The sequence below is a fragment of the Rousettus aegyptiacus genome, unplaced genomic scaffold (genome assembly GCF_014176215.1).
Source record: "Rousettus aegyptiacus isolate mRouAeg1 unplaced genomic scaffold, mRouAeg1.p scaffold_m13_p_4, whole genome shotgun sequence".
In the NCBI taxonomy this organism is placed as follows: Eukaryota; Metazoa; Chordata; class Mammalia; order Chiroptera; family Pteropodidae; genus Rousettus; species Rousettus aegyptiacus.
In genome coordinates, this window is record NW_023416307.1 from 53555215 (window position 1) to 53582415 (window position 27201).

The window sequence follows — 27201 nt, forward strand, 5'->3', positions numbered from 1 at the left end:
ATAAAAAAGAAAACATAATGAATAACTCAGCCATTAAGATTGTTTACAGAAAAAATTAACACAAGACAAATACTTATAATATTAAATGAAAAATGTGGAGTGCTGCATAATTAGTAATCGAATAAAGTATGATTTTAATTAAATTAAGTGAAAAAACTAGAAGGCAGTACATGAGAACACTGGCGGTGGTTTCCTGGGCATCTTGCAGTTATGGGTGATGGAGTTGGGTAAGAGAGAATTCCTTTTTCATACATTTCTGTACTCTTGTGCAAGTGCTTTATTTATGATAATGCAAACACTTCTTAAATGTCTGCAACTCTTAAAATGTAATGTTTCAGGCTAAAGAAGCTGCTAAATATTTTAGGAATTTACCTAACTGTAATATAAGGAATAAATCTAAAAAGCCACCATCTGTAAAAAAAAAATTAGATATGTTCTATGTCAGTGTAGGCAGGACAGTAATCAGCAGTTAATAGACATAAAAGAAGAGATTTCAACTCAGTGTAAATAAGAGTTTTCTCATACTTAGAGCCATCCCACAATGGAACAAGTTCCCTCACAATGCTGAGTGCTGGAAGTGGTCAAGAAGAGGGGAGAGGGCTTTGTGCCCTAGGGGCGAGGGATTGTTGGGGGAGAAAGATAAAGAGACAGTGGGACTAGACGATCTCTAGCAGCCTTTTCACTGCTAACATTTTATCAATTTATCATTCATTCACTCATTCATATGGCCTCCAAAATAGTTCCCAGTGATCCTTGCCTACTGATGTCCCTGCCTTATTTAATTCCCTCTCACATTGGATAAGCTGATTCATGTAACCAGTAGGACATTGTGGAAAAGATGGAGTATGATTTCAGAGACTAGGTCATCAAAGACATTGTGGCTTCTGCCTTCTCTTTCCTGAATTGTTCATTGTGGGGTAAGCCAGATGCTATGTCATGAGGACGCCATAGCAACCTATTGCGAGGCCTACACGGAGAGCAACCGAGGACCCCTGGTTCGTCTTATTTCTTTTCCAACAGAAAAAAGAAGAGTGCTCTTTGTTCTCCTATGGATTCAATATTCATAGTTGCAGCTATCATTGTGTCACTTACATTTCTCAGCTTCCACCCATCCGTATGCTCAGAAGAAAGTTATAAGAAAGCTACGAATTGCAATAAAGCATTTTAAAAGGATTTTTTAAAAGCATTTCAGCCCCTAACAGATTTTTATCTATGTAAAGAAGCCAAAGGCAAAGGTATAAATAGATGACTAAATCACCTCTTAGAGATTTTTTTTTTAAACCCTATTTTTTTAACATCTGAAAGTTATGAGATATTCTGGGTAAGCCTGATTATCAAAGAATACCACAAATATCTTTGGATGTTGTATATCATCTGTGACAGAGTCAAACAAATCTGTGTGATCGTCAGGGTGCTTTGATGGAGGGGTAATTAATCCTTCACGTCCAAGAGTGTAGTATCCTGTAAGTACTCGTACGACATAAATATGCTTCCTCCCATTGCTGTCTGGTCTGGAGTATTGATCATTAGCAGAAAGACTGGCATCAACAGCAAAATAGGTTCCTTTTCCATATGCCACAGCTGTGAAGAGAACAACAAAAACCTAAGAACACAAAATTATCACAGTAAATAGAACCGTGTGTGTGTGTGTGTGTGTGTGTGTGTGTGTGTGTGTGTGTGTATTAATTAATGCGGTTCTTAAAAACCAAAGACACTTTTTGTCATTTAAAAAATTCACTCAATCTGCCCCCAGAAAGTTGCCAATCACCTTCCAGGTGAAACACAATGAGCTCTATCCTGATAGCGACGAGATGGCTGCTATCAGTGAGTGGTTCTATGCTGCTTGGGTATGAATAGTTGACACTGGAAATACCATTCATTTCATTCTGATTAGTCAGATTATGCGCTTCATTACCGTTCTTCCCAGCATAACTGCGGTTAAAGCCATGCTCATTAACGTGTGGCACTGAGTTTGCATCCGTCCCGTGGAAGAGGATTCTCTCATTATCTAGAAGGCCATTCTTGATGTCCATTTGCTTTTTCTTTATCTGGTAACTCTGCCAGAGAAATTCATTCTGTATCCTCTCAATCTGCAAATCACAAAAAGCAACACACTTTGGCAATGACCTCAGAGCTCACTCAGTATAGTGTTTGTCGCGGACTTTAAAATAAGCAATACAGAGAAGGAGAAGAAGGAAAAGAAAATGTAAATAAACAGCAAATTCAGAGAGTAAGTAGCGCCAGCAGTAAAATTCTGAGAGGGCCACATTAAATTACAATGGGCTGGAGAGTGAGAGAAAGAAAGGACAGTTAGCTAGTTAACAGCTGGAGTGGGCGAGGCGAGAGCGAGGGGCGGGGGCGGGGGCGGGGCAGGGTGCAGCTGACCAGACTGCTCACATTCCTGAGTGTATGTTGAATCTTTGAATTAACTTCCAAGTGGCTATTTCTGAAATTATCTAAAAGAGAGACTAGCCAGGCATCATCAAACCCCGGGAGCCTCTGCTACTTGTTTGCAGATGAACTTTCCAGACTGTTGCCCACAACCAATCCCGAAGTACAAACACTTCTTCCTCAGGACCCTGCACCTATCCCCGGAATGAGCCCCGCTTCCCCTTCCCCCAACTCCTTTATGTGTGGTCGATGTAAATTTTTTGAGAACACTTCCATCTTCCTCCCCTCTAATCGATGTATAAAAAATGTTTGCCAGCTTCAGGATGGCAGACCTTTGCCGTTTCACCTGGCTCTGCTGCTGGTGTTTGGGACTTCGTGCCCCGGGAGCTGGTCTTTTTTTCTTGCTAGCAATGGCCTAATAAACACTTTCTTTTAAAAGATTTCAGCCATGGAAGTTAAAAATTTTGCTTAACAGTAGCTTTCTGCCTTTAGAAAAAGGATAGCTACAAGTATCTAGGCTTTGTAATAGTGCTTATTATTATTTACTTATATAACAGAACTTACCATTTATGTAAAATTGTTTACCTATATCACACATTCCCTGGAATTCCTAGAGATATACTGACATTCAAATTTCTACTAAAAAATTTTTAATTACTTAATAATTATTTCCTTAACTCCGTTTGACCTCCATATTCATCCCAATAATAGTTCCTTCTGCATTGCTCCAATTACCATCTCAAATCACCTCATAATTGTCAATCTAATAAGTATTTCTTTCCAGAAACATCAACAGCATTTCAAACCATGAACCAACTCCTCCTCGAAATTTTGTTCTTCTTTAACTTTTTTCAGAAAATCATCTCTGTCGGTTCTCATTTCTTCTAGAAAATGAATTTAACACATATTCAACAATTATTAAATATCTAATTTAAATCAAGCACTGTGTTGTGTCTCTATCCTCAAGAAACTTTCAGTCTAGTGGGGGAAACCGGCAAGAAAATAACTCACTACTCCTCAGAGAGATAAGGGGTGGGTTAGGAGAATAGACATGTAGCATGAAAGCATAAGAAAGGGGTCCAGATAATCTGTGTTTAAGGAGAGAGCAGAAAATCTGAGTGAACAATGTTCTAGAAACAATAGCAGAAGAAAGGCTGAAGATGAATGGAGCAGATATCTGCAGCAGATGTTAAAGAGAAGTCAAGTAATAAAAGCAAGAGGGAAAGATATTCTGCTGAGAGTGACGGAGGCCTCAAGGAGAGTGATGCAGCTTCGGCATGGGGATCGCATGAGGGAGTTGACTGGAGGAAGCAAGGAAGGGTCGCAGGCACCTGGAGGGTCCAGCTGAGGTTGGGGACCATTGAATCAGTAATGATTTTATCTAGGAACAGTAAGAGAGAGGGTAGGTCAATCCAAAGCTTGGGTTCTTTAGATGGGTATGATAGAAGAATACAAGCCAAGAACATTGCAGATATTGGGTAAACATAATGTAAACAAGGTTCTAGTACTCTCAACAGCTTTTAATATCACAAAGTATCTCCTTTTTTAAATTCTGTGCTTTCTGCAGGGTCTCTCTTTTCTGATTTTCTTTCTCAGGAATTTTCATTCATTCAGTTAAATTCCTTCAATAGTATTGTGGCCTAAAATACGCTAGGTACTGGGAATGCAGAGATGAGTAGGATGTGACTCTTCTCTTAAGAAGTCCACTGTCAAATGGGGGAGTCTAGCATGTGAAAGATGATCAAAGCACAATTTCATAAGTGCTATAATGCACAGTTTTATGAAAGCATTAGCTTGATTTTAAATTATTAAGATGGCACACCCTGCTCTGATATCCACAGTATGATAAGGACCTTCTAATAAACTCCTATACTTTACTGGCTAATACTTTTATGCAGCATACTGGACATCGTGGGATCTCTGAACACCCATTCCACTTCTTCCTCATTGTGCAGCAATTCCTGGTTTGGGTGAAGCTGGCCCCACCTATAGGTCTAAGATGGACCCTATAGTAAGGTACACAGGAAGAGTGATATATAAAAAGATGGCTTCCACATTAGTTCTTCATTTAAAAGAAGTAATATTTAAATGCAATATTACCTTCTCTATTGTGTAAGAACAACAAGTCTGAAAGAACTTGTCCTTCACCATGTTATATTCTGACTCTCCAGGTTGTAGCTGGATCACACAGGTCAGCTGCTGATTCATGTCAGTCCAGTTTTCAGGAATATCATCTGGAAAGTGAGCATTTGGTACAAACATGATATCCATTTCTAGGAACCTCTGAACATCAAGGCACTTTCCATGTGCTTTTTTTCTCATTCATCTAATCTTGGTCTTCAGGGTGGCCGGGGGGAATAAAGCTACACATTTTACAGTTGTTTATTTTCTTACCTTCAATTTGGTAAACACAGATGAAATGAATGGTTCTGACACTAATGCAAGTTAATTAATGGTCTACCTACATCTAAAATATTTAGATAAACTTAGATTCACTGTAGCTTAAAATTATAATTTTCCCAGAAAGTTCTATGGAATTAGTTTCATGAGAAATGGATAAGTAAACATGAAATCTCATTTATTGATGCTTTCACTTTCATCAGTCTTATTTAGTGTGATTCTTTATTATTTTCCTTTTGAAACATGATTACCCTGCTAAAGGTATTTAAAGCACATGGTTCTGTATCCCATCTTCTACACTAAATAAACATTATATAAAGAAAATAATGGTAGTGCTAAGTGAATTCTTTTGTATAAGGTGGTGATGTTCAAAGTTATCCTTGCTTTCTAATGTCTTTCAGAAACTTCTAACACATTTAGGCTACGCATTGACTTGTTGAGATGGCATGACTGGTAGAAATATGAACAGATTCTATTAGAGAAGAAAATGGCACAAAAAGGCAGAATACCATAGATAAAAACCAAAGGATTTTTCCTTACAAAGCCACATTTACTTATTTTCAATGAAAGATACACCTGGCCTGAGAGAGAGAACCAGGGCACTTACCCCCTTCTTGTTTAGCAGGACCACTCAGGGAACAGAGTTTTGGTGGCAAAGGGAAGCATCTAACCCCAATATGGAAAGTCTTTTCAAAGTCCATTTTCAAACAGTTTTTCTGGAGAAGTTTCCCATGATAGATGTATAGTTTCTGCAAATTAAATTATTTTCTTTCCCCCACATCCATCCCTTCCAGATCTTTTGGCTTAATCATTTCTAGTCCTAGGCCTCAGAGTCCTCGTGGACCTGCTACTTTCTTTTCTTTGAATGAGGCAGGCAAGACTGGGAAGTAAGTGAAGTGTTTCCTTGGACCCTGACTTCCTTTTTTTTCACACTATGAGTTTGCAGAGCAGAAAACTACCAGTACTTGGAGTCAGAAGACCTGATTAGCCTCAACCTATAACCAGGAAATGATAAAAGCTGCATTCTTTATTACCTCTTGGGATTGTTACAAGTTGAAAATATAATAAGGGGTGTGAAAGCACTTTGGAAAATGCTATTTATAAATATTTCATTATTATTCTTTAAAAAATATTAAGTTTGATCTTTTCTACCTCCCAGAGGTATTTGTACTTAAAAAGGGGAGTAAAGTGTCAAGCCAAGGGTATTTTTCTGAAAGAACAACTTTTTAAATTTACACTCTTAGGCCACATCAACTTGTGCTACCTACTCTGCCTATGGACAAAAGGTGACCCTGGCTAGACAATTTAAGGACAAGAAAATTGGGTCCCAGGAAAACTGGGTACTCAAGGATCTGATGTTACATGGAAGGCCACCATTAAAGTAAGGAACAGAGTTGTGTCCTATTGTCGTGCAGCCCAGTGCTTCATAAAAACTAACATGACATCCACCTTTCTTTACATGTTGGCTAGGCACTTTCCTGAACCCTTTTCCTATAAATTTTTGTTTTAAAAGGGAAGTGTCACTCTCTTTTCCCATTCCCGATGCTCAGATTAAAGGCCCTCCTGCCACCTCTCTTTGTGCACCCTACCCCAACCCCCTCTTCTCATGTGGGATTAAACACTGGGAATTTTGGCTCTGCCTTCAGTCTTTATCCTTCTTACTCCGTGGATAATTAAAGCCACATTCAATGGCCTCAACTCCCACCTACTTACATGACTCCCAAATCTATATCTCTAATATCTGATATGTGTTTGAGTTGGTGCTCAAAACATGCTCTCTGACTCAATAAACAGCTTTAACATACATTGGAAAAATAGTTGTGTATCACTTGCCCAAATGAAACTCCAAGTAATCTTCTTTGAGTTCTCTTACTTTACTAACAATGACTTACAGCTCTTATATAAAAATTTTCCTCTTTACTTTTTGTTCACAGGTAGGGTAGGTAGCACAGTTTCGTGTGGCTTAAGGGTGTGATTTAAATGTCTTTCTTTCAGAAAAATACCCTTGGCTTTACACTTTACTCCTTTTTTAAGTACAAAAGGGGAAAATATTGATTTATATTTCCTCAGATGCCACAGTAGAAATGTGTTCTTTTCAACTGTCTAGCATTCTTTTCCCCTTCTTCTCGTAAGAGCATCCTGACTTTCCTTTGGGGGATAACCCTTCCCTGTTGCTTCAGATAGTGATCCCCTCCAGTTCAAATCCAGAGTATGTGACTCTGGCTTGGCCAATTAGTGTAATTCTAGTTCCCTGGCTGCAAAGATAACCGTAACTGGTCCAATCAGAAGGAATCTCAGGCCTTAAAATGGCACTTCTGTTTCCACGCATCGTGCTCCTGGTAAGTGTATATCACCACTGGATGCGCCTTTTCCTGTTGAACTAATTTACCATACAAGAATATGAACCTGAAGTTGAGAGCAGCCATCTTTCACTATATGAAGCCTGATAATAAAGACAACACAGCTGAGAAGAGAATGAGAGGTAAAGAAAGTCAGGATCTAGATGATATCATATGAGCACCTAGATCAAACTGGGCCTGGAGCCAAATGTGTCTGGACTTTATAGTCATGTGAGTAAAGGAATTCCATTTTTTGCTTAAGCTGGTATAAATTGGTTTTTCTATTTTTTGCTACTGTAAGAGCCTTAACAGTTCCTACTATCATTTTTGTTTTTATTTATTTTACGCGTGTGTGTGGAGTTGTAGCACACAGTTGTAGCACATCGAGGAGAATAGTTGTCAGAAAATAAGTGTAGGGAGAAATGCAATTCGTGTTGGCAGACAACAATCCTCAGTTGAGGAAAGCTGATGGTGACAGGTATGCCTCTTAACTAGTAAAACTCACTGTGCTTTCTGCATAAGTGTACAAAATAGGTAAAAAGGGCAACTTTGAGAAGAGGCTGCATTTCTAGTCACAAAATACGGGAAAGCCAGATCACAGGAGCAGGTCTGCTTATGGTTGTACAACCAATGACTCTGGCCATTCTTTTCATACATCTGTTTCTGTTCTCAGGCTAACTTTTCTAGAGGCGGATGATCAATAAATCAGTATTGCTCAGCTAGTTCATAGCTACAAGGGGCATTGAAGTTCAATATCAATCGGTAAGGGGGGAAAAATGAGATAATGGGCTAGGATTTTCAAAGCCTATTCCACTCTTTCTTCTTTCTCGCCTCTTCTATCCTCTTCCTGTTCATCTGCTATTCTTGTTTCCTGAGCGTAATTTTGTCCCTCAGAAGAATAATCGGTTGACAGGAGTTTGTGTTCCACAATTCTTGTACTCATCCCATGCATTATACGAGGTTGTTTGTAAAGTCCTGAAACTGATAGAAGCAGTGAGCATTCATATCTAAACATTTTCTAAGTGATATTAGAGATATTTTGAAGAACGTCTTACAGGCAGTCTTGGAGAACGTACGCTGGAGAATAGGTGGTGACATGGCGATTTCTCTTTTCTTCATGGTGTCGCGGAATGCATTTAGCAGTTCAGATGTAAGGACGACGACTTTAACTTTTTGTAATGACGGGGTCGAATGTTTCTGTGTGAAGTCTACGATAGCATTGATTATGTCATCAGCAACTCTGATTGGGTTTTTTCCAGCATTTCCTGAAAAAATATATTTTTTAAGTGACAAATAGAAGTTTCATCTGGCGTTGGTCATGTGACCAGATTTGGCAAATGCAGATCTTAGTACTGAGAAAGAGTTAAGTAGCACCTGACAGTCAGTCACTGACCTGGCGCTCACAGGTGGGTCTTGGTGTTCTTCAGTTGACCACAGAAAATTTCACAGAACATTATCAAATGTAATCACTCTGTGACTGTGATGAATTAAGCCAAAAACAAGACCACTGTATAATCATGTCTGACCACAGACAAAAACATGAAAATGGCCAAGCCACGAACCACAAAAATGGCCAAACACCCTTTAATGTGACTAATATGAGTGACTGCTGCTTCATTACCAATCACAGCTTCAGCCACACTCTGCTCTCCTTCCAAATAAGATGGCAAGGGTAGAATTATATCTGCTTTCTGAAAGCATTCGACCCAGGGCAAAGCACCACTTACTTGAGACTGCCACGAAATCACCTATCACAAGCTCGGATAAGTCCTTTCTAACAATCTTTCTGAGATGCTGCATAGTTTCCCATAGTGTGTGCTCCAGTGGTCTTTCACTGAAGGGCATTGAAAGTGTAGAGAAAAGAACATGTGATTTGGATGAAGACCTGGGTTTATGTCCTGGCTCTCCACTGATGAGCTGTGTGATCTTGGGTAACTCATTTGATACCTCTTATGTTAGTGCCCTGGCTTGGTGGCGTGAGCAACAGAAATGCATTTTCTTACAATTCTGGAGGCTAAACAGTCTGATCAAGGTGTTGGAAAGATTAGTTTTTTCTGAAGCTTCTCTCCTAAGCCTGTAGATGGCCATTTTCTCTCTGTCTTCACATGGTTTTCCCTCTGTACCTACCAGTGTCCTAATCTCCTTTTCTAACAAGGACACCAGTTATATTGCATTAAGGACCATGCTAATGACCTCATTTTAACTTAATTACCTCTTTAAAGGCCCTTTCTCCAAATAAAGGCACATTCTGGGGTACTGGAAGTTAAGGCTTCAACGTATGAATTTTGTTGGGAGGGACACAACTCAGCCTCCAACACTGATAAACTTCGGTTTACTCAGCTATAAAGTTTGAGTGACAATAGGTGATAACCGAGAAAAGAGTGTGGTAGCTAAGAATATAGTAATTAAGAGCATATTGTAATATAAAAAAAAGCAACAGTTGCAATGCACAGGTTGGGCTGCTGGCTTTGAGCATAGTTACGTTGCTCATTGGGTATATCATCTTGTACTTTAATACTTTAGGTTCTTAACTGCAAAATGGGTAAACAAACAGTCAGGGGTGGGTCCACGTTTTGCAGGGCTCGAAATTTATACATCTCAGAAAAATATTACAAAATTAAAAATTTTAAATTATACATTAAGGTGAATATTTAGAATTAGAAATCACCACAAAGTATACATTTTAAAATGTTGAAAATCATATTCCCAAATCAACGTTCCTAAGCCATGTTCAAAAAAATGCTTGCAGCCACTCCAACACCCAGTGCCAGGGGAAGTCTGAGTAGTCAAAGTAGGAAGCATGGTGGTTAAAATATCTCACTTTCAAAGTTTTACTAAATCATAGAACTATGTGAGGGCATTATCAGGGACCCTTTTAGGGCTTTTCAAAAAGCCTGTACAATTGGGTGTGAATGAATCAGGGAGCGGGTTATTAACATTACCTTAAAGTAAGAGCAATTTATTGTATGATATAATAGAGATGACGAGGAAAGCGTTCCTAGAAACTGTGAGCAAAATGAACCTAAGCTCCTTGCTTAAGAATAGTGACTGCATCTTACTTATGATTTCATACCCAGTACCTTGCACAGGGCCTGGGTAACTGCATTTCAATCTAGTAAATACATTCATGAGGAGTCAGTTGGGAGACACTATAGTAAACCAGATGGGGGAGGTCTTAAGGGTTTGGAAACTAAAAGGAAGGCTGAAACTGAAAAAGGCCCTGGAAGAAGATTTACTAGGACTTGCTAACTCTGGGGGTCTGGGGGTACAAAGAAGCAATGGCAGCAGGATGGCTGGGAGCACCATGACATCGTCGAAGGAGGAAACTAGAAAACAAGACAACTCAAAAGAGGTGCCTGTTTCCAAGGGATGGTGATGAACTTGGATTGTGATATAATTAGGTTTCTGGTAATGGAGAAATCTCCCTGAGGAGATTCTGGAGAAGGCTAGAAATACTGATTCAAGAGTCAATATGGAAATTGTAATTCATATAATGAGAACAAATGAATCCCCAAAGGGGAAGAAAAAATGAAGAGCGAGAAAACCATGAAGTTAAGGGCCAAACATGGAAAGATACTTAGGGAACCTAATATAAAGAAAAGGATGAACGAAAGAAGCACAGGCCCCATGAATGGCCCTCAGAGTCCGAAATGTTCCCCATTCGCTCTGATTCACAACACTACCGCTGCGTGGACTCAGCCCTGAGTTCGTTAAGAGTGAGACTGGAGTACCCCTAATCCTTGAGTGACGAGAGGCTGCAAACCTGTTCCAATGGCAGGAAGGGAAACAGATGTGTATTTCCTCTGTTCGCACTCTTCTAGAACACAGGAAACCGTTTCTTTGACATCGTTTTCCCCAAGAACATGAATTATTATCTTGCACGTTAAGTTTCCACCTCGTGTAATTATATAATCTCTGTGAGGCTGTGTAGCTGGAAAAAAAAAGAAAAAGAAAAGAGGAAGCAAAAGAAACAGAGCACATTACTTATGGGAAGCAATGCTGATTATGAGAAATGAAAATAGCTGACACCAGAAAAAGCTGTGAAAATTCCTGACAAAGTCCAGCCTCCCTCCAGCTAATGGGTTTCACTCCCTGGGACTGTGACAGTTTCATTTTCTTTACAATCTGGATTCTGTAACTCAACAACTACATTGTTAACCATTTTGGGCGTTTTTTAAAAGCACTCTACCTGTGTTAATCCTCTTAATCCTCAAAACAAGCCTATAACACAGGTACTGGTTTCTCCATTTCATAGATTAAACAGAGGCACAGAGATGTAAATTCAGCCACCCAAGACTGCCCAGGATTTGAACCCAAGCAGTCAGCGTCCAGAGTTCTTAACTCCCATTGGACTGTCCAGAAGAGCAATTTATATGGTCATTCAGCTGGATTAATTTTTCAAGGAGGTGAAAGCAACATATTCTGTGGTGTGGAGGTGTGAAAGGGTATAAATTGATCCCCCCCCCCCCTCCCCTCCTGAGAGCTCTTAAGCACATGGAAATTACCAAGGTTTGTTTTTAGGCACTGACCTTTTTGTACCCTGAGTAAAGCAAATCAGGGGAGGAGGAGAGTGGGTCCCCACCCCACCCCGCCCCTCTCCCAGGCAGCTTCCTTAGGCTTTTCCAGCTCGTCCAACCCAGCCAGTTTCATTCTCTGTTTCTGCTTTCTGGCACATACATCCCTGCTAAAGTCCTCTTGTTGGTAACCAGTGTTACTTTCCTCTGATCTCTCTCCAGGAATTCACTGGCTCCAGAGGAAATATCTTAATCAGAGGAAAGCTATTGAGGTAGGAGTTTTAGCCATGATAGCAGGTCAGTTGTGGAAATGTATTGTCAAATGTGGGACAGTGTGACTTCTTCAAATCATACTCATAGCTGACTGCCTATCCTTGTATCCTGCAAGGTTGAGTCCTGGTTTTGAAGGATAAATAGTTTGATTACTCTTACAGGTTCCCCACTGCGACGTAATTAAAACTAATTATTTCACCCCTGGTTCCTGGCTCAGAATTCCTGCAACCTTTTGGATCCCCTGAGAGATGAGTATCTTTCACATACTAATGAATATCTCCCAGGGGTGGGGGGAGGCTATGAGCTATGGCTTCAGAATGGTGGCTGATCTCCAGAAAGACCAAGCCATCATTCTTGGAACTCTGAGCCCCATCCCCTGACCTCTGGGGAGAGGAGAGGGCTAGAGATTGAGCTCACTCACAAATCGGATGATTTAATCAATCACGCCTACATAACAGAACTTCCAAAAGACTGCCTAAGCGACAGGGTTCGGGAACGTACTGGTTGATAAACACATCTAGATGCTGGTCGGGTGGCATGCCTGGAAAGTGCATGGAAGCTCTATGCCTCTTCCCCCATACCCTGTCCTACACATCTGTTGGAATAAACTTCTAGGCCCACTCCTGCCTGTGGTGCCACATCAGCAAACCGAAGTTTCAAACCAAACTTTCATTTTCCTGCAAATGCTCCACTTGACCAGAAACACAGTATGTCCAGTCAGCCAATTCCCAAACACCAAGTGAACTCTGGGCTCCAGACTCATCTACTGTTGTTTGTTCTTTCTAAAGAAGGTCAGATATGCAACCCCAGCCAATCACTCTCTGTTTCCACGTTACTACTTCTAACCACCTACAAAACTAGCTCTTGCCCACAGTCCCTCAGAAAGAGTGTTCCACTGCTTGTGAGGCACTGTGCTTCCCTGTCCATGGGTTACTTTCTCTTGAATAAAGGATGTTAAACTCATTACTAAATTATTTTAGTTTTGTCATTTAACACATTTCTTTCATTTGGCTGCTCCTGAGTTGTATCCTTTATATTATACTGATAAATGTAAGGGAAGTGTTTTAACTGAGTTCTGTGAATTGTTCTAATAAATTGTTGACCTCGAGAAGAAGTTTGTGGGACACTCTGAACTTATAGCCAGTTAGTCAGAAGTATAGGTGGCCCCTGGGAATTAAAACTGTTATGTGAAGTAGGGGCCTTCTCGTGGACGAAGCCCTTTAATTTATGGGATCTGGTGCTAACACCAGGTAGATAGTGTCAGAATTGAAGAATTGGTTGATGTTAGAAAACACCTTAGACCTACTCAGGCTCCCGCATTCATACATAAAAGGATCAGAAGTCAGCTACATGACGTGCTGTATGCAGAACAAGATTGAGAAAAGTAAAACATAATTCGTAGAGCACTTAACAGTTTACAAATCTTTTTTTTACATTCACTGTTCCTTCTGATGTCACGGCCACCTGCGTAGCGGCCATTACCATATTTCTCATCAGTAGAACCATCTTACACGTAAGAGAAACAAATCTCTGAGAGGTTAGACGAAGAAGTGCCCAGGATCCCTCAGTATGTGGTAGAGCCTGGATTATTAAGACTCAGGCTTGGGTTGTTTTTAATACTCAGGAAGGAAGAAACAGATGGGATGGTGGGATATAGGACCTCTCCCCCACAGCCACCAAGTCACACCATCTAGGTCTGCTCTCCCAGCTAACCAACTTTCTTCCAAAGTGCTCACCATTTACTCCACCCATGGATTCTCTCACAGTGTTCTCAGCCCTCTAATTTTCAATAGGCTCTAGGCAAAAGTAACATATGATCATACCTAGTACAGCACATTCATCTTCCACAGCTTGTCCAGCGCCTTCTAAAATTGCTTTTGACACTCCTGAACAAGACACATTAATGGTAAAATCATCAATTAAAATTCAATTCAGCAGTTATAGCTTTTGTATATTAGACTTTTGTTCAGTGCTCCTTTTTTGTCCATAATCCACTGATGCCAACCCCTCTCAAAAACTGCCTTTTCTCTAGCGACCTTCATCCAATTGCTGATGAATAAACAATCTGATCCATAGTATGATGGCAATGCCCAAGAGCTGGAAGTCTCCACTGTCTGCAGCTTTACTATCTCTATTTGTACAGGGATAGTTTTGCTGTTATTTGATTTTTTTTTTTTTGCATTCTATGTTTCTTAGTTTACATTATGTTAAATGAAAAACATAAAAATAAAATTTATGATACTAATGAGATACATGGATCTCGAAACTAATAAACTGAACATTTTACTTAAGTTCTTTGATTTTGTTATCTAATTTTGTTTGGTATGTTTTCTCATACTTAAACAAATAGTTGGCTGGCTACAGTCGAATGAATCTTCCATTCAAGGCTGTAGCTTCGCTACTTTGGTCACGTTTAATGACAGCTGGCTTGAGTGGTTCAAAATACGAACTTTGCATTTTGACAAACCGAGTCAGAATTGACTCCATCACTTACTAGCTAATACGAGACTGTTCCTCATCTGTTACACAGAGGCTGGCATAGTACTTCCCTCACAGGGTTGTAAGAACATTAAAAGAGATTAATGGATGAAAAATGCTTAGCACACAGAATCTGGCACACCGGAAATACTGGATAAATGTTTGTTATTTTATCATCATTAAGACTGATCTATCTCCACCTATCTATATCTGTATCTGTATCTGTATCTGTATCTGCATCTGCATCTGCATCTGCATCTGCATCTGCATCTGCATCTGTATCTGTATCTGTATCTATATCTATCTACCTACCTACCTATCTATCTATCTGGAATCTATCTAGCTAGCATCTAGCATCATCTATCTACCTATATCTCCTTGATTATGCGTGTGTTATCTTTTTTTCAAAAACTTTTATTTTTTTCGGTTCGTTTGTCTTGGTCTCTGACTTTGCAATGGTGGGGGTTTTCCTCAAATATCAGGTGATCTTTGTTAGTCCAGTCATATTTAAGGGTGGGTTTCTCAGGCAGTTCTTTCAGTTCCCCCAGACAATCCTCCAGTCTCATGTCTGGAGAGCATAAGCCCATCTGCTGTGCTGGGAGCCCCACAGGAAGGGGCTGGGCACTCACTGTTAAGTATAGAGACTTCACTGAAACACTGTTTTCAGTCTAGCTCCGCATGCCATCTCACCTGTGCCTGGTATGCTAAGTCCAGGATGTCTCTGGTTCAGTTTCTCTAGAGAATAAACCTCCCACCTCTGGCCAGGAAAGAGCAAGAAAAGTTACTGGTGCACAGGATGGGGGCTAGAATCAAGAGGTCTAAGTGCTACTAATACAAAATCTCATCCAATTCTGTTTCCATCTCTTTACTTGTCCCCTGCCTTCCCAGGTTCCTGCTGACTCCAGTTCCTGTGTTTCTAAAGGCTGCCAGTCTCTCCTACAGGTACAAAGTTTTCTCTGCTCTATGTTGGGTACCTCTACTGGCTGACTGCTCCCCGTCTTCTGAAAATATGTTGCTATCTCTTGTTCATTGTTTCCCTCCAACTCTTTTTTTCCCTGTGGGTTTATACCCTTTGAATTCTGTTAGTGTTGCTTTAATGGAGTTTCAAAGAGGGCAGGGATGAATGCAATATGTTCTATTTACCACGTTTCAAATAAATAATTGAATGTTCTTTATGTCTGCATTTTGAATGACTAATAAATTGGGTATTCTACAGATTCACTTCTGCATAGGAAGTTCCATAATGTTTTGCAATTCAGAAAATATTTAAATTTCTATTTCTATTTATGTTTTATCTTGCCCTTTTAATTTAAAAAGTAATGTTTTATAATACATAAAACATGTCAGCCTAAGAGAATATGTATGTAAGTTATAAATGAATAGACATATGTGGGGAGGGCATGCTCGAAAGTGTTATATCAATGAGGGTGGTTGAACGTTTCAGGGAAAATCAAGGAAAAGAGGTTGAATTTTGTTTGGGGTCAGTATAGTATAAAGAAGAGAAAAATTACAGGAGGTAAGATGTGAGGACTAACTGAGTTACATAAAAAGGGAAATAAACATAGAGGAACTTAAAGCTGATTAAATTATAAGTGTGGAATTTTGATAGTTCAGAGCTAAAAAGGGGCTCACAGCCAACATTGACTAAGGACAGTGCATCAGATACACCCCAACTCTACATCACTTTTATCCCCATCTAACTCTGCTTTGGTAAATAGGCATTTGGCAAGCAGAGAAACTGAGGTTCAGAGAGGGTAAGTGATCTTTCAAAGGCCACACGACGATAGTGGCATAGCTGGGATTCAACCCAGGTCTTTCTGATCCCAGAGCCTGCGCTATTTTCTACAAACCTCTCCTTCTACTCAGGGCAAGGATAGCCACAATTTCCCTCCCAGACATTAGTCATGTTAATAGTTACAATCAAGTATATTGCTTAAATAAAGTACCTGATTTTAAATTAAACGTCCTTGTTGTTGAATTTACAATAACATCTGCGCTTTCGTCGGTGATATTTCCAATAGCAAGCTGGAAAGTAATTGCACCAATTCTCATTTCATACGTTGTGAACATATGGAGAGTCTTGAGGACACCTGAAAAGAAAGAAGATGAATGAAAGACTAGCTAGCTCCTGAAAGAAGAACAGACGTGACGGGCTCCATTCTCTTCCCAGCCCTACTCTTTCTTCCTACTCAATTCCAAACATTACCATGTCTCCTAGCCTGTTAAACTGCTGGGTGTTTTGTTTTGTTTTTTAAAGAAAATTGGAAAGCAATGTTTTGTGGCAGTAGGAGTTTCTACATTTCTCAGTTAAAAAGAATGAGGCAGAAATATCAGATTGGACTATCTGTCTGCAAAAGTTGCTGTGGTGCCATGAAAAACAGGACAGTGCAAAGAGCACTCTCATTTTATGCTGACATCTCTAGGAGATTTTTTTTAAAGTATGATTGACACATAAAAGTCGTATATATTTAACATGTGCGATGTCAAGTTTTCATATATGTATACATTGTGAAATGATTGCCATAATCAAGCTAACTAACATACCCATCACCTCACATAGTTACCTTCTCTCTGTGTGGGTGGTGAGAACACTTGCAAATTTCCAGTGTGCAATAAATGATTATTAACTACAGTCCCTGTTCTACACTTTGGGTCTCCACTGCTTACTCATAACTGAAAGGGAAATCCTCATCGTCTGGAAGATCCTTTTATTACAATTTTACAAAAAAGAAAATAGTCTCGGATTGTCTCGGTCATTTGTCCAGTGCTAAACGACAGCTCACTGACCAAACACGAGCTCTTCCCGCAGCTTCACATCCCACTGGAACAGCAATATCAAGGCCACTCTGAGGAAAATCCCTTTAACGTGTTGGCATATTATTGTCCACTCTGAAGCTTTACACCTTAGATGTGCCATTTTTACACATCCTTTAAATTCTTTAGATCTCCCTTTCCACAGTTATACAGTGGCAACAGAACCACCTGCCCATGGTTAGGTTTAAATAATATAATACATACAAAAGCAATCAGTAAAGTTTAGTGTGCCATGCACATTTTAGTTATCTTTTCTGATCATATCTTAGAAATTCTGGCCTCATTACCAATGATGGTTCTCAACAATATAATTGATTCTTTGTGTGCCCAGACAATAGAACATGCTCTAACACTTCCTCCATCAGTGATTTGTTCTTCACGGGAATTTGCCTCTTCCTACTGGACTTTGATGAACACTGAAGGGCGACTAAGCAAAGGGATGTATTTCCTCTGCAGAAAAACTTTACCAGACCTTGGGTATCTCCAACCCTGAGAATCCTGTCTTTCCTGGGATTTCTGCTCAATCGTCTAGTGAATTGATGTAAAAATGCCTGGGAATAGAAAGAAACATAGTTATTGACCATAACAATGGTCTGTAGAAATAACACTGAGCATCAGACATCAATTAAGAACAATAGTTCTCAATTGATTTTTTCTTACTTCGGAGACTTTTTAGTCAAAAGGCTGTGATTCCACCTAGGCATTTTCTCAATAAACACCAGTGCTGATTTACATTATATCACACTGAGACCACAGGTCTATTCCCATATTCCTGAGACTAACTAGGAACTCAGTAATCAAAATTGTATTTGGTATCTTTTTAAATGCTAATGTCGCAAAGTTGTGGCAAATGTCCTTAAAGCCAGGTAATATTAACTACTTCTGCAACCAGTTTTGAAGCTTGCTATGTGCTAGAAACTTCAAATACATCCTCTCTTAATTCCCACAACAATTCTGAGAGGTAGTATCGCCACGCTCATTTTACGCATAGTAAAGCTGACATTCGAAGAGGTTACTTCACTCAACCTTTAAATGGCAAAACCAAGAAGATTCAAACCTAGCTGTACCTTTCTTCTTTGTACTCTTTTCTACTGTTTGTATTTTGGTTATGAGTATGCACAATTTATACAAAATCAATAGAAACTTTTTCAAGGGTGAAAAATAAATTTTGATACTCAGAAGGGGCCAACTAGCTGAGGGACACTCTCTCAAGGAATGGCACCTTACAAGGGCAGTCCTAGTGGAGAGTGTGCTTTGACTCCTCCACTACTAAATACAGTACTGGTATTTGTAGATCTGAACCCTCATAGACTTGTAAAGACTGGCTGTATTCCATCCAAATAAGTAAATTCTTGAGGTTTCTTTTATCTGGCTTTTTCTCTATAGATAAAGCTATGACTTAGCCTTCATTTAGTCATTGTTAAAATGTCTGGACTTTTATGTCCATAACTTTCTATTTCTTTCTAAGAATTTATTGATTACAGATTATATTGTCTTTTGATAAACTATCTAACAAGGCTTGCATGTGTTATCATGTTGCCTCATAGTTAAGCCATATGACAACCCCCATTAGCAACCAATGCTTACGGGAAAGGAAGTAAAAAATGCTATTATTTTTAGATCTATAAAGACATCCGATTGCACTTAGTTTCACTTGCCAGAATGACCAGAAGAGATATGTAACCATACCTGACGGCCTTCATCATCATCTAAATGCACCAGAAAGTGAACTTCTTGTAAGATTTTCCTCCATGTACTGTTGCTAAATTTGAACACTTCTGAAAGGATTAGTTCAGCAAAAATAGCTTTGGGGAATCCTAAATTTCCTGTTCCAATCATGGGAAATGTGATTGATGAGAAAGATAGTTGTTCTGCAGTTGTCAAACATTTTTTGATTATATTTGCCATAATCTGAAATGTACAAAATACATTTACATAAATTAGGGCTCGAGCTGGTAGAAACCGAAAGGGCTGTGGCTCCAGCAATCCTTTTGTTATCGCTGGCTTTGTCGGGGCCTGAGGAGTCAGAAAAAAAAAAAAAAAAAACGAGAAAAGGAGAGAGGACTTTCCAAAGGGATTCAAATTCCTGCGGGTGACAGGGGAATGCTTACATACACAATGGTATCTTCATTGAAAGCAATGTTCATGAAAAGTTTTAAACAACATGGGATAATGTTACATTAAGTAAAAAAAAAAAAAAAAGTGAGGTCGAAAAACGTTTGGAAGGAAATCTCAACTAAGAAATAAATATGCGTAAAATCGACTTGAAGGAAATACAGTAAAATGTTAACCAAAGTTATCTCTAGGTAGCTAGATTACAATTTTTATTCTACTTTTATAAAAATAAAATGATTGTTACTACATTTAAGGGTCAGTTATGCTGAAATAACGGGTTGTGGGGGACTCTTAATGCAAAGTAATAAAGATTTCGATAAATGGGCAGGGTTCAATCAATGCTAGTGTTTTTTGACTTTGTTGCTGGGACTTGTATATGCCTTGAAGAACACTTAGCAACATCCCTGGCCTCTGCCTCCTAGCTACCAGAAGCAACTATAATAAGCCAAATGCCTTCTACAGGATGAATTCACTTTGGATGAGAACCACAGATCTATACCATGCCAGAAGATTACCAAAACTACCAAATGAAGTGAAGAACTAAGGACTTTTCTTTACCTGACAAGAAGATCCAGCCCCATTTTTCCAGTATGGAGCCACAACATGGAGCACAGTTTTACAGTCCAGATTGCAGCCGCTTGTCATGAATATGCTACCCACTTCCTCCTCTGTTTTCTGTCTGGTGGCATCTAACTCTTTCTGGAGCATGGGACCAGCTTTCTGCAAAAGAGCCTGAGATAGTGGCCCTCTTCCAAGCTGAAGATCCGAGGGGACCGTGTTGACAATGACATCGGCCTTAAGGAAAACAGCAACGGTTCATTAGAGGTTCAATCAATACATAATTATTGGGCGTCTATAACTTGCTAAGTATTGTAGAGTAAAGCACAAGATAGATATATTTTGCCTCTCAAACTGACCTGTCAGCCCTTCCCTCAAGGAGCTTACAATTTATTGACAGTACTTAGACACCATAATAAGGTGAGTCTCCAAACTTGGGAATTAAGGAAATACATTAGCCACTACTGTCATGTTAACACGTAATGAGTGAGCAGACCTATGAAAATGAGTGAAACAGACCAGAGACCCAGAGAGACAGAAAAAAGGGAAAGTAGTGAAAAGAAGAGGCAGAAAGAGGAAGACAGTGAGACAGACTGAGCCAAAAACACAGAAAGATTGAGAGAGACTGAGGAAAAGAAAGAGACTTGCTTTTAGGCTGGCAGGAACTGAAAGTAATTGTTCTGACTTTATTAACATACATAAAGCAGGAATGGAAGAGGCTGGGGGTGTGCGGTGGGGGTCTGGTCATCTCCAAAGGCCTAAACAAAGCAAGGTTGCTGGAGTGAAGGGACTCAGTGTCCATTCAGGCCTGTCCAGGGACATGGAGTTATCCAAATTCTGTGCTGAGGCCATCTCTTTGGAGAGATGGGGTCATCACCAGATGTCTATCGATATAAGACATCCAATTCATCTAATTTGATTTATTCCAATTTGAGGTTCAAATTCGGAGGCGAGATGCTCTGATACAGTGAATTTTGAGTATTCTGGTTCCTTGGGGATCTCTTCCTCATTGTAAATAGTTAGCACTCTTGGGTCCACCTCAGTCTTACAAGAGGTTAGTTAACACAAACTTATCTCTGGGCCCGAGAAGCTCCCGGCTGGGGCAAGAGTGAGTGGGCTTTCCAAAGAAACTAGATCCAACCCGCTTTCACCTCATTCTCATTTGTGGCCTCACTCTAATTACTGATTCCTACACTGTTCGGGGAAGCAGTATATTAACACATAAAAGGAAAATAATCTTCATGTTTAAATCAGTTCAAGATAATCAAAAGAAACTGTGTTAAATATGCAATTATTAACTGCCATCAAATTTTTTTTAAAAAGTAGGCATCATTTAGATGGACTGGTTAGTAAAATCTTTACAAAGAGGATAAGGGATATAACTGGAACAGGTAGAAAGGTGGCGGTAAGGCGTTCTAGGTTGCTGAACATCTAAGAAAACAGAATTGGGAAAGGTCAGAGAGTCTTCTGATTTAGCTAAAGTGTCCCAGAAAGTGCTCAGGCAGGAGCAAAAGGCTGTATTTGTGAAGGGTGATATTATAATACGATGTATATATGTCTTCCATAATGCTGATGGAACAGGACAGGAAAGCAAAACTGATTTGAGAGTAGGTCAAGATAAATTATAGAGAAATAAAAGAGGTGGATTTGTACACCCTTGTTTGTGGTTAAACTTGGATCTCTCCATGTGAGTGCACGTGGAAGAATGTAGCAGATGGTAAGTATAGCCTTGCATGAACCTCAGGTAGGTTTAATGTCTCAAATTTATATCAGTGATATGAAATCACAGAACCAGTTAATTACACCCCATTGTTCCTCTGCAGTTTTACTAAAGAGCAGCACTTACACAAAAATAGGAAACATCTCCACTTATCAACATGAGGTTCAGACCTTCTTTGGTTTGAGTTGAAGCTAGAACATTTCTGTTTGAAAGACCATCTTTCCAGCTGACTTGGTATCTTGACTGTGAAGAAAACAGTAAAAAATATTACCAGGCAAAGCTATCTGAAGACTTTCTTCAGAGGTGTCCAAACAGAAAATAACTGCTAGATTTCACAGGTATCTTTAACTCAACTTGCAACCAATTCTAAGATTCAAAAGCGAATAATTTATTTTCATAATGTTTTGAGTATCGATTATATTTAATACCCCAAATGCCAATGAGCTCTTTTACTTATCCCTCTAAGAATCCTAGTTTAGCAGACCCTGTCCTTATCCCCTGGCTTTTATTATTTAAGGGCAACCTGGTAATATATCCAACTGTATTTCTTGCCTGAAGACTTTTTGTACATAGTGCCAAAGGCTGCTTTGTTTGGCAGTGTAGAGAGAGGAAGTGCAGGTAAATTAAGCTGCCCTCCCTCCCCTCCAAGCACTCAGCCAATGATTGATGGAAGCTGGCGTAAACCACCCCAGCAACCTTGCCTCCCAGATGCACTCTGAGTTTCCCCAGTGGGATTAAGTGGTAACTGATTTGGTAACACACTCCTACCAGTGTCCTTTACTTTCCTATTGAGATCACTTGCACTTGAATCTGTCTCAGGTCCTCTTCTGGGGGAACCCACACTAAGATACACCCCTTAGTTCTCCACAATAATGCATCTGGTGTTTGACTAGAAAACAGTCATGGAATTTTAGAATTTAAGGTATCATCTCAGATCATCCAGCACAGAAATTTATTTCTCCTAAAAAAGAAACCAGTATGCAAAGACATGAAACCATTTGCTTAAAGTCAAACTACTAGCTAACGAAGGACACAATACTTAAATCTGATCTTCACAGAAGAGGAACCCGTCTACTTGATGGTATTCACATACTTAAAAATGGTAAAAACATGGCACAGCACCCCCCATACCTGTGACAGCCATTCACTGATATCAGCACTCTATCAACTCAGATACAGTCTCAGAATCTTTCTCAAGACAGACCTCAAGGCAACAACTATCATTTGATCAATGATAACCCATGAAGTGAAATGTATGTCCTATCTAACCAAAAAGGACATGAATTTTCTTCGACTAAACTAGTCTTAGAGAATTTTTCACTCTACTTTCCGTAACAAACAGAAAACTCCAGAGGGTCTAGGAATGGACTTCTTGATCAATTTTTTTCACTTGCTCAGGAATTTCATTCTTCACTTTGTACTCTCCTGCATGCAGTCTGGTATGTGTGGCAAAAGCATTCGACGACCTCCTTCTCTGAAAATTCCTTGGGTATAGATGTAAAGACCAGAAAACCTTCCATCCAAAGGAACCAGATATATTCTCTGTCAAATTTTGTTTTTCTTTTCAATGTTTGGGTTGGTGTCTTTAACAGTGTTATAAGTTTTTCACATCCTATAAATGACCTATTATTAAGACCAGCTTCTTGAACATATTGATTCAATATCCTATCATCATCTAAGATGTTTTTTATGTCCTCTCATACTGCTAGCTTCACATTCACCTTGGTGACTTGATATTTAGACACAAGATAAGAGAATTTTTTAGAAACATCTTCTCTCTGGGTCTTGATGACATTGACCTTCGTTTTTCCTTGAGTGAGTGAGGTAGCTGCAGACTTGGCTGTTACCTTCCAGCCCCTTTACAGCTGACTTGGGGCCATGTTATCTCACAGTGGCCCCTTCCCCTTTTAGAATTTAGCGTTCTAATCGGCTAATGCTTTCTCTGCAAGATTCTTCCATATGAGACGATTCGGCACCACCAGGAATGGTGCTATCGACTTTCTCAGAGGCTTCTCCCTTCTATGCAAGATTGTGTCCAAAGACACATCATAGGGAAACACATAGATGGGCCTTTCATTGAAGACAAAGCTTTTTGGCCAAGTAGGTGTCAATCACTAAAAAACAAAACACAAAATATAAAATGTAGATATCATTCAGATAAATCTTTGGCACAGGAAAAAATCCCGATATTAATGAGACTGAAATACAGTGTGTCTACCTAAAATGGCACCACTGTCAAGCAGCTCAGTGAAAGCCGTGCCCTTTGTGATCACACTGGAGCTAATCCTCATCTAATGAACAGATCTAGTCCACTCATGTATACTTTGCAGTGAAGTTTCATAAATTTAATCTGATTTTTCCGTTGACTTTCATTATAATATCGGAGAGGTGATTTTTTTTTTCTGAAAAAACCTGGCCCTTAGTGATTCAATGAATACAAAGAAGAATACACAACAATCCAAAATAAACTATTAGAAGTAAAGCCAGCACCATTTTATTTATTTATTTTTTGCCCATACCATTTTTAAAGGAATAGTTATATAGTCAAAAAACCAACCATAAGCTGTAATCAAAAGAAGTCATATAATTAGGTCAGATTCTCTAGAAGCAGAGCCTGGGAGAGGGATTCAGGTGCTAGTGATTTATTAAAGTTGTGCTCTCAGGAGAAACATGTGGAAAGGGAGAGATGAAGGTTGAGAATGTGGTTTAGCTTAAGTCTGGCTTCTGCCTGACCCTGCAAGGAGCTCTGGAGTATGTTAATGGCATCACGGTGTTGTCCTAACCTTGAGATAAGGGAGCTGGGTTCTTATATTTCCATACCAGTCAGTTTTTGTCTATAGGCCATCCTAGTTTAGAGATAAATGTAAACTCCTGGGCACCCCGAGTTTCCAGACATTCAGTATCCCAAAGATAATCCTCTAGAGAAGGTTGCGAGTCCTTCACAGAAAGACAAACAGCAGTTGCATTATAAGTGCACCCAATAAATAAAAGAGATGCCAGAGCATCGGGGACAGACACCAAAGGAAAGAAAGAGTACTTTAGAAAGTCCAAAGAATAACTGCATACTTTTGGGAGAAAGAGAATATGATTTAGTGGTGACATCTTGTGAAAACATCTAAGAGATTTTGGTTGACAGTAACCTCAGTATAAAGCAAAAGTGGTGTAGCTGTGTTTGAGGGGGAAAAATGGTCACTAAATGTTGGCAAGGATGTGGAGCAACAAGAACTCTCATTCATTGCTCGTGGGAATGCGAAATGGTACAGCCACCTTGAGAGACAAAACTAAATATACTCTTACCATTTGCTTTCTTTGATATTTGCCCAAATGAGCTGAAAACTTAACATTTACAGAAAACCTGCACATGAATGTTTATAGCAGCAATATAGCTTGATTCATAATAATCAAAATTTGGCAGCAAGCAAGATGTCCTTCAAGAAGCAAATGGATAAATAATTGTAGTACTTCCAAAAAATAGAATATTATTCAAAAATGAAAAGAAACAGGCTATGAAGCTATGAAAAGGCAAGGAGGAAACTTGAATGCCGATTGCTAAGTGAAGGAGCCAGTCTGAAAAGCTACATTTTGCATGATTCCAACTATATGACATTCTGAAAAAAGGCAAAACTATGGAGACAGCACAAATATCAGTGGCTACAGGGGTCTGGAGGAGGGAGGGAGCAATGAGTAGGTGGAACACAGAGTATTTTTAGGACACTGAAATTATTCTGCATGAAACCGTAATTGTAGACACAGAACATTACACATTTGGCTTAACATATAGAACCATATCACACTAAAGGGGAACTTTAATGTAATGGACTTTAGTTAACGTATCAATACTTGTCTTCAGTTGTAACAAATATACTATAATAATGCAAGATGTTAATATTATAGAAAACTGAGGACAGGGGGCATTCTCTGTACTTCCTGCTCAATTTTTCTGTAAACACAAAAGTGCTCTAAAAATAAAGTCCATTCATTAAAAAAAATAATGATGAGATTTGGGGCTATAATAGAAACATAGCAACAAGAATGTGCATGATGAAAACCCTATCCTACTTTTCATTGGTGAAAACAGGCAACCACTAGAGTATTGTGCTTAGTTCAAGGTGCCAAACTTTGCAAAGGGATTATGAACACTTACTATGTTCAGAAGAGGGAATCCAATGCTGTAAAAGGACTCTACACCACATTACACGAGGATATATAAAAGGAAATAAGTATATTAATCTTGCAGAAATAGAGATCGTGGGTGAGGCGAGATGCAGGTAGCAGGATATGATAGTTGTTCTATAAAGCAGCGGTCCCCAACCTTTTTGGCACCAGGGACCAGTGCTCCTACAAGAATCTAATGCCCGATGATTGAGGTGGAGCTAATGAGGTGATTCTAGCTCTGGGAAGCGGCTGCAAACACAGATGAAGCTTTGCTTGCTTGCCTGCAGCTCGCCTCACCCACTTCCTGCTGTGTGGCCAGGTTCCAGTCCGCGGACACAGGGGTTGGGGACCCCTGTTATAAAGGAGTTATTTCTACAATTCTAAAAGGAAGAACGAGAATCGACAGGTAGAACTGCACTAAAATATATTTGGGCTTAGTATAATGCTATTTTTCAAAAAATAATTAGAACTGTCCTAAGAGGAAGAATAGTTATTCTTAATTGAATTTGCTAGCCTATTTTCAAATACATTTTACCCAGTAGAAATAGCTTATTACAGTATTCTTATGTCAGAGGTGATAACAATATCAGAATGAAGGACACTGAACTATTTAAACATCATTTAATAATGGCACTTATCCCTGAATCAGCTGAGACATATAGCTGTCTAAAACACCATTGATATCGTTTCTGATCAAATTAATAACTGTGCTTTCCACTTTTTCCTAATTAGATCATTGTAATAGCTTTATTTATTGAATATCTATTATGTGTCAAATGTTTCACAAATATTTTACAAATATTATCCCATTTAATTTAATTTTCACAATGACCCTGTGAGATAGATTTTCATCTCCACTTTTTAAATGAAGAAACAGAGGATCAGAAAGTAACTTTGTCATTGCTATCCAGCTAGTAAATTCTACAAGAATTTAAATATTTACTTTTGGGACTCTAAAGGCCAGTGGTGCCCTCGAATTTCTATATAGAAGTCCTAGGTGTGACAATCTGGCTAGAAGTAGGGGGTGATGAAGGGAGTTTGTCTTGAAGCTATATTTTCTTAGACCGTGTAAGTAAAATGGTGCCCAGTGATCCCTACCTCTTGGTAATCACGACTTTGCATAGTCTTCTTCTATATTGTATCGAGATTGGTTTGTGTAACCCATAGTATGTGGCAGAAGTGAGGTTTTGTAACTTCTGAGGCTAGGGTTACAAAAGCACTGCAGCTCTCACCCCCACCCCATTCCCTCTCTTCCTCAGATGACTTACTCTGGGGAAGCCAGCTACCATGTCATGAACAGCCCTACAGAGAAGCCCTCGTGGAAAGCAAATGGCATCTCTAGCAGCAGCCATGTGAGTGAGCTTAGAAGCAGACTCCTCTCCCATCAAGCCTTCAGATGACTGTAGTCCCAGCTAACATGTTGATAGCAACTTTATGAGAGATC

At 39.4% G+C, this 27201-nt stretch overlaps 1 protein-coding gene across 3 annotated transcripts in view; it reads right to left on the reverse strand.

Moving 5' to 3' along the window:
• Positions 1-237: 237 nt before the first annotated feature.
• PARP15 (poly(ADP-ribose) polymerase family member 15) overlaps positions 238-27201 on the reverse strand; it is a 31681-nt gene continuing 4717 nt past the window's right edge. For 2 of the 3 annotated variants that reach the window (XM_016137026.2, XM_016137027.2), the window contains 11 exons: positions 21729-21845; positions 19883-20119; positions 18899-19120; positions 17682-17760; positions 16342-16485; positions 13741-13803; positions 10894-11061; positions 8186-8395; positions 4492-4625; positions 1916-2090; positions 238-1581 (listed from right to left, as the gene is read on the reverse strand). In XM_016137026.2, the coding sequence (XP_015992512.2) occupies positions 1292-1581; positions 1916-2090; positions 4492-4625; positions 8186-8395; positions 10894-11061; positions 13741-13803; positions 16342-16485; positions 17682-17760; positions 18899-19120; positions 19883-20119; positions 21729-21845 (1839 nt within the window). In that variant the 3' untranslated portion in view covers positions 238-1291. Of the gene's footprint in view, positions 1582-1915; positions 2091-4491; positions 4626-7961; positions 8112-8185; positions 8396-10893; positions 11062-13740; positions 13804-16341; positions 16486-17681; positions 17761-18898; positions 19121-19882; positions 20120-21728; positions 21846-27201 lie in introns of all 3 variants that reach the window. The other variant, XM_016137028.2, reaches the window with a different exon arrangement.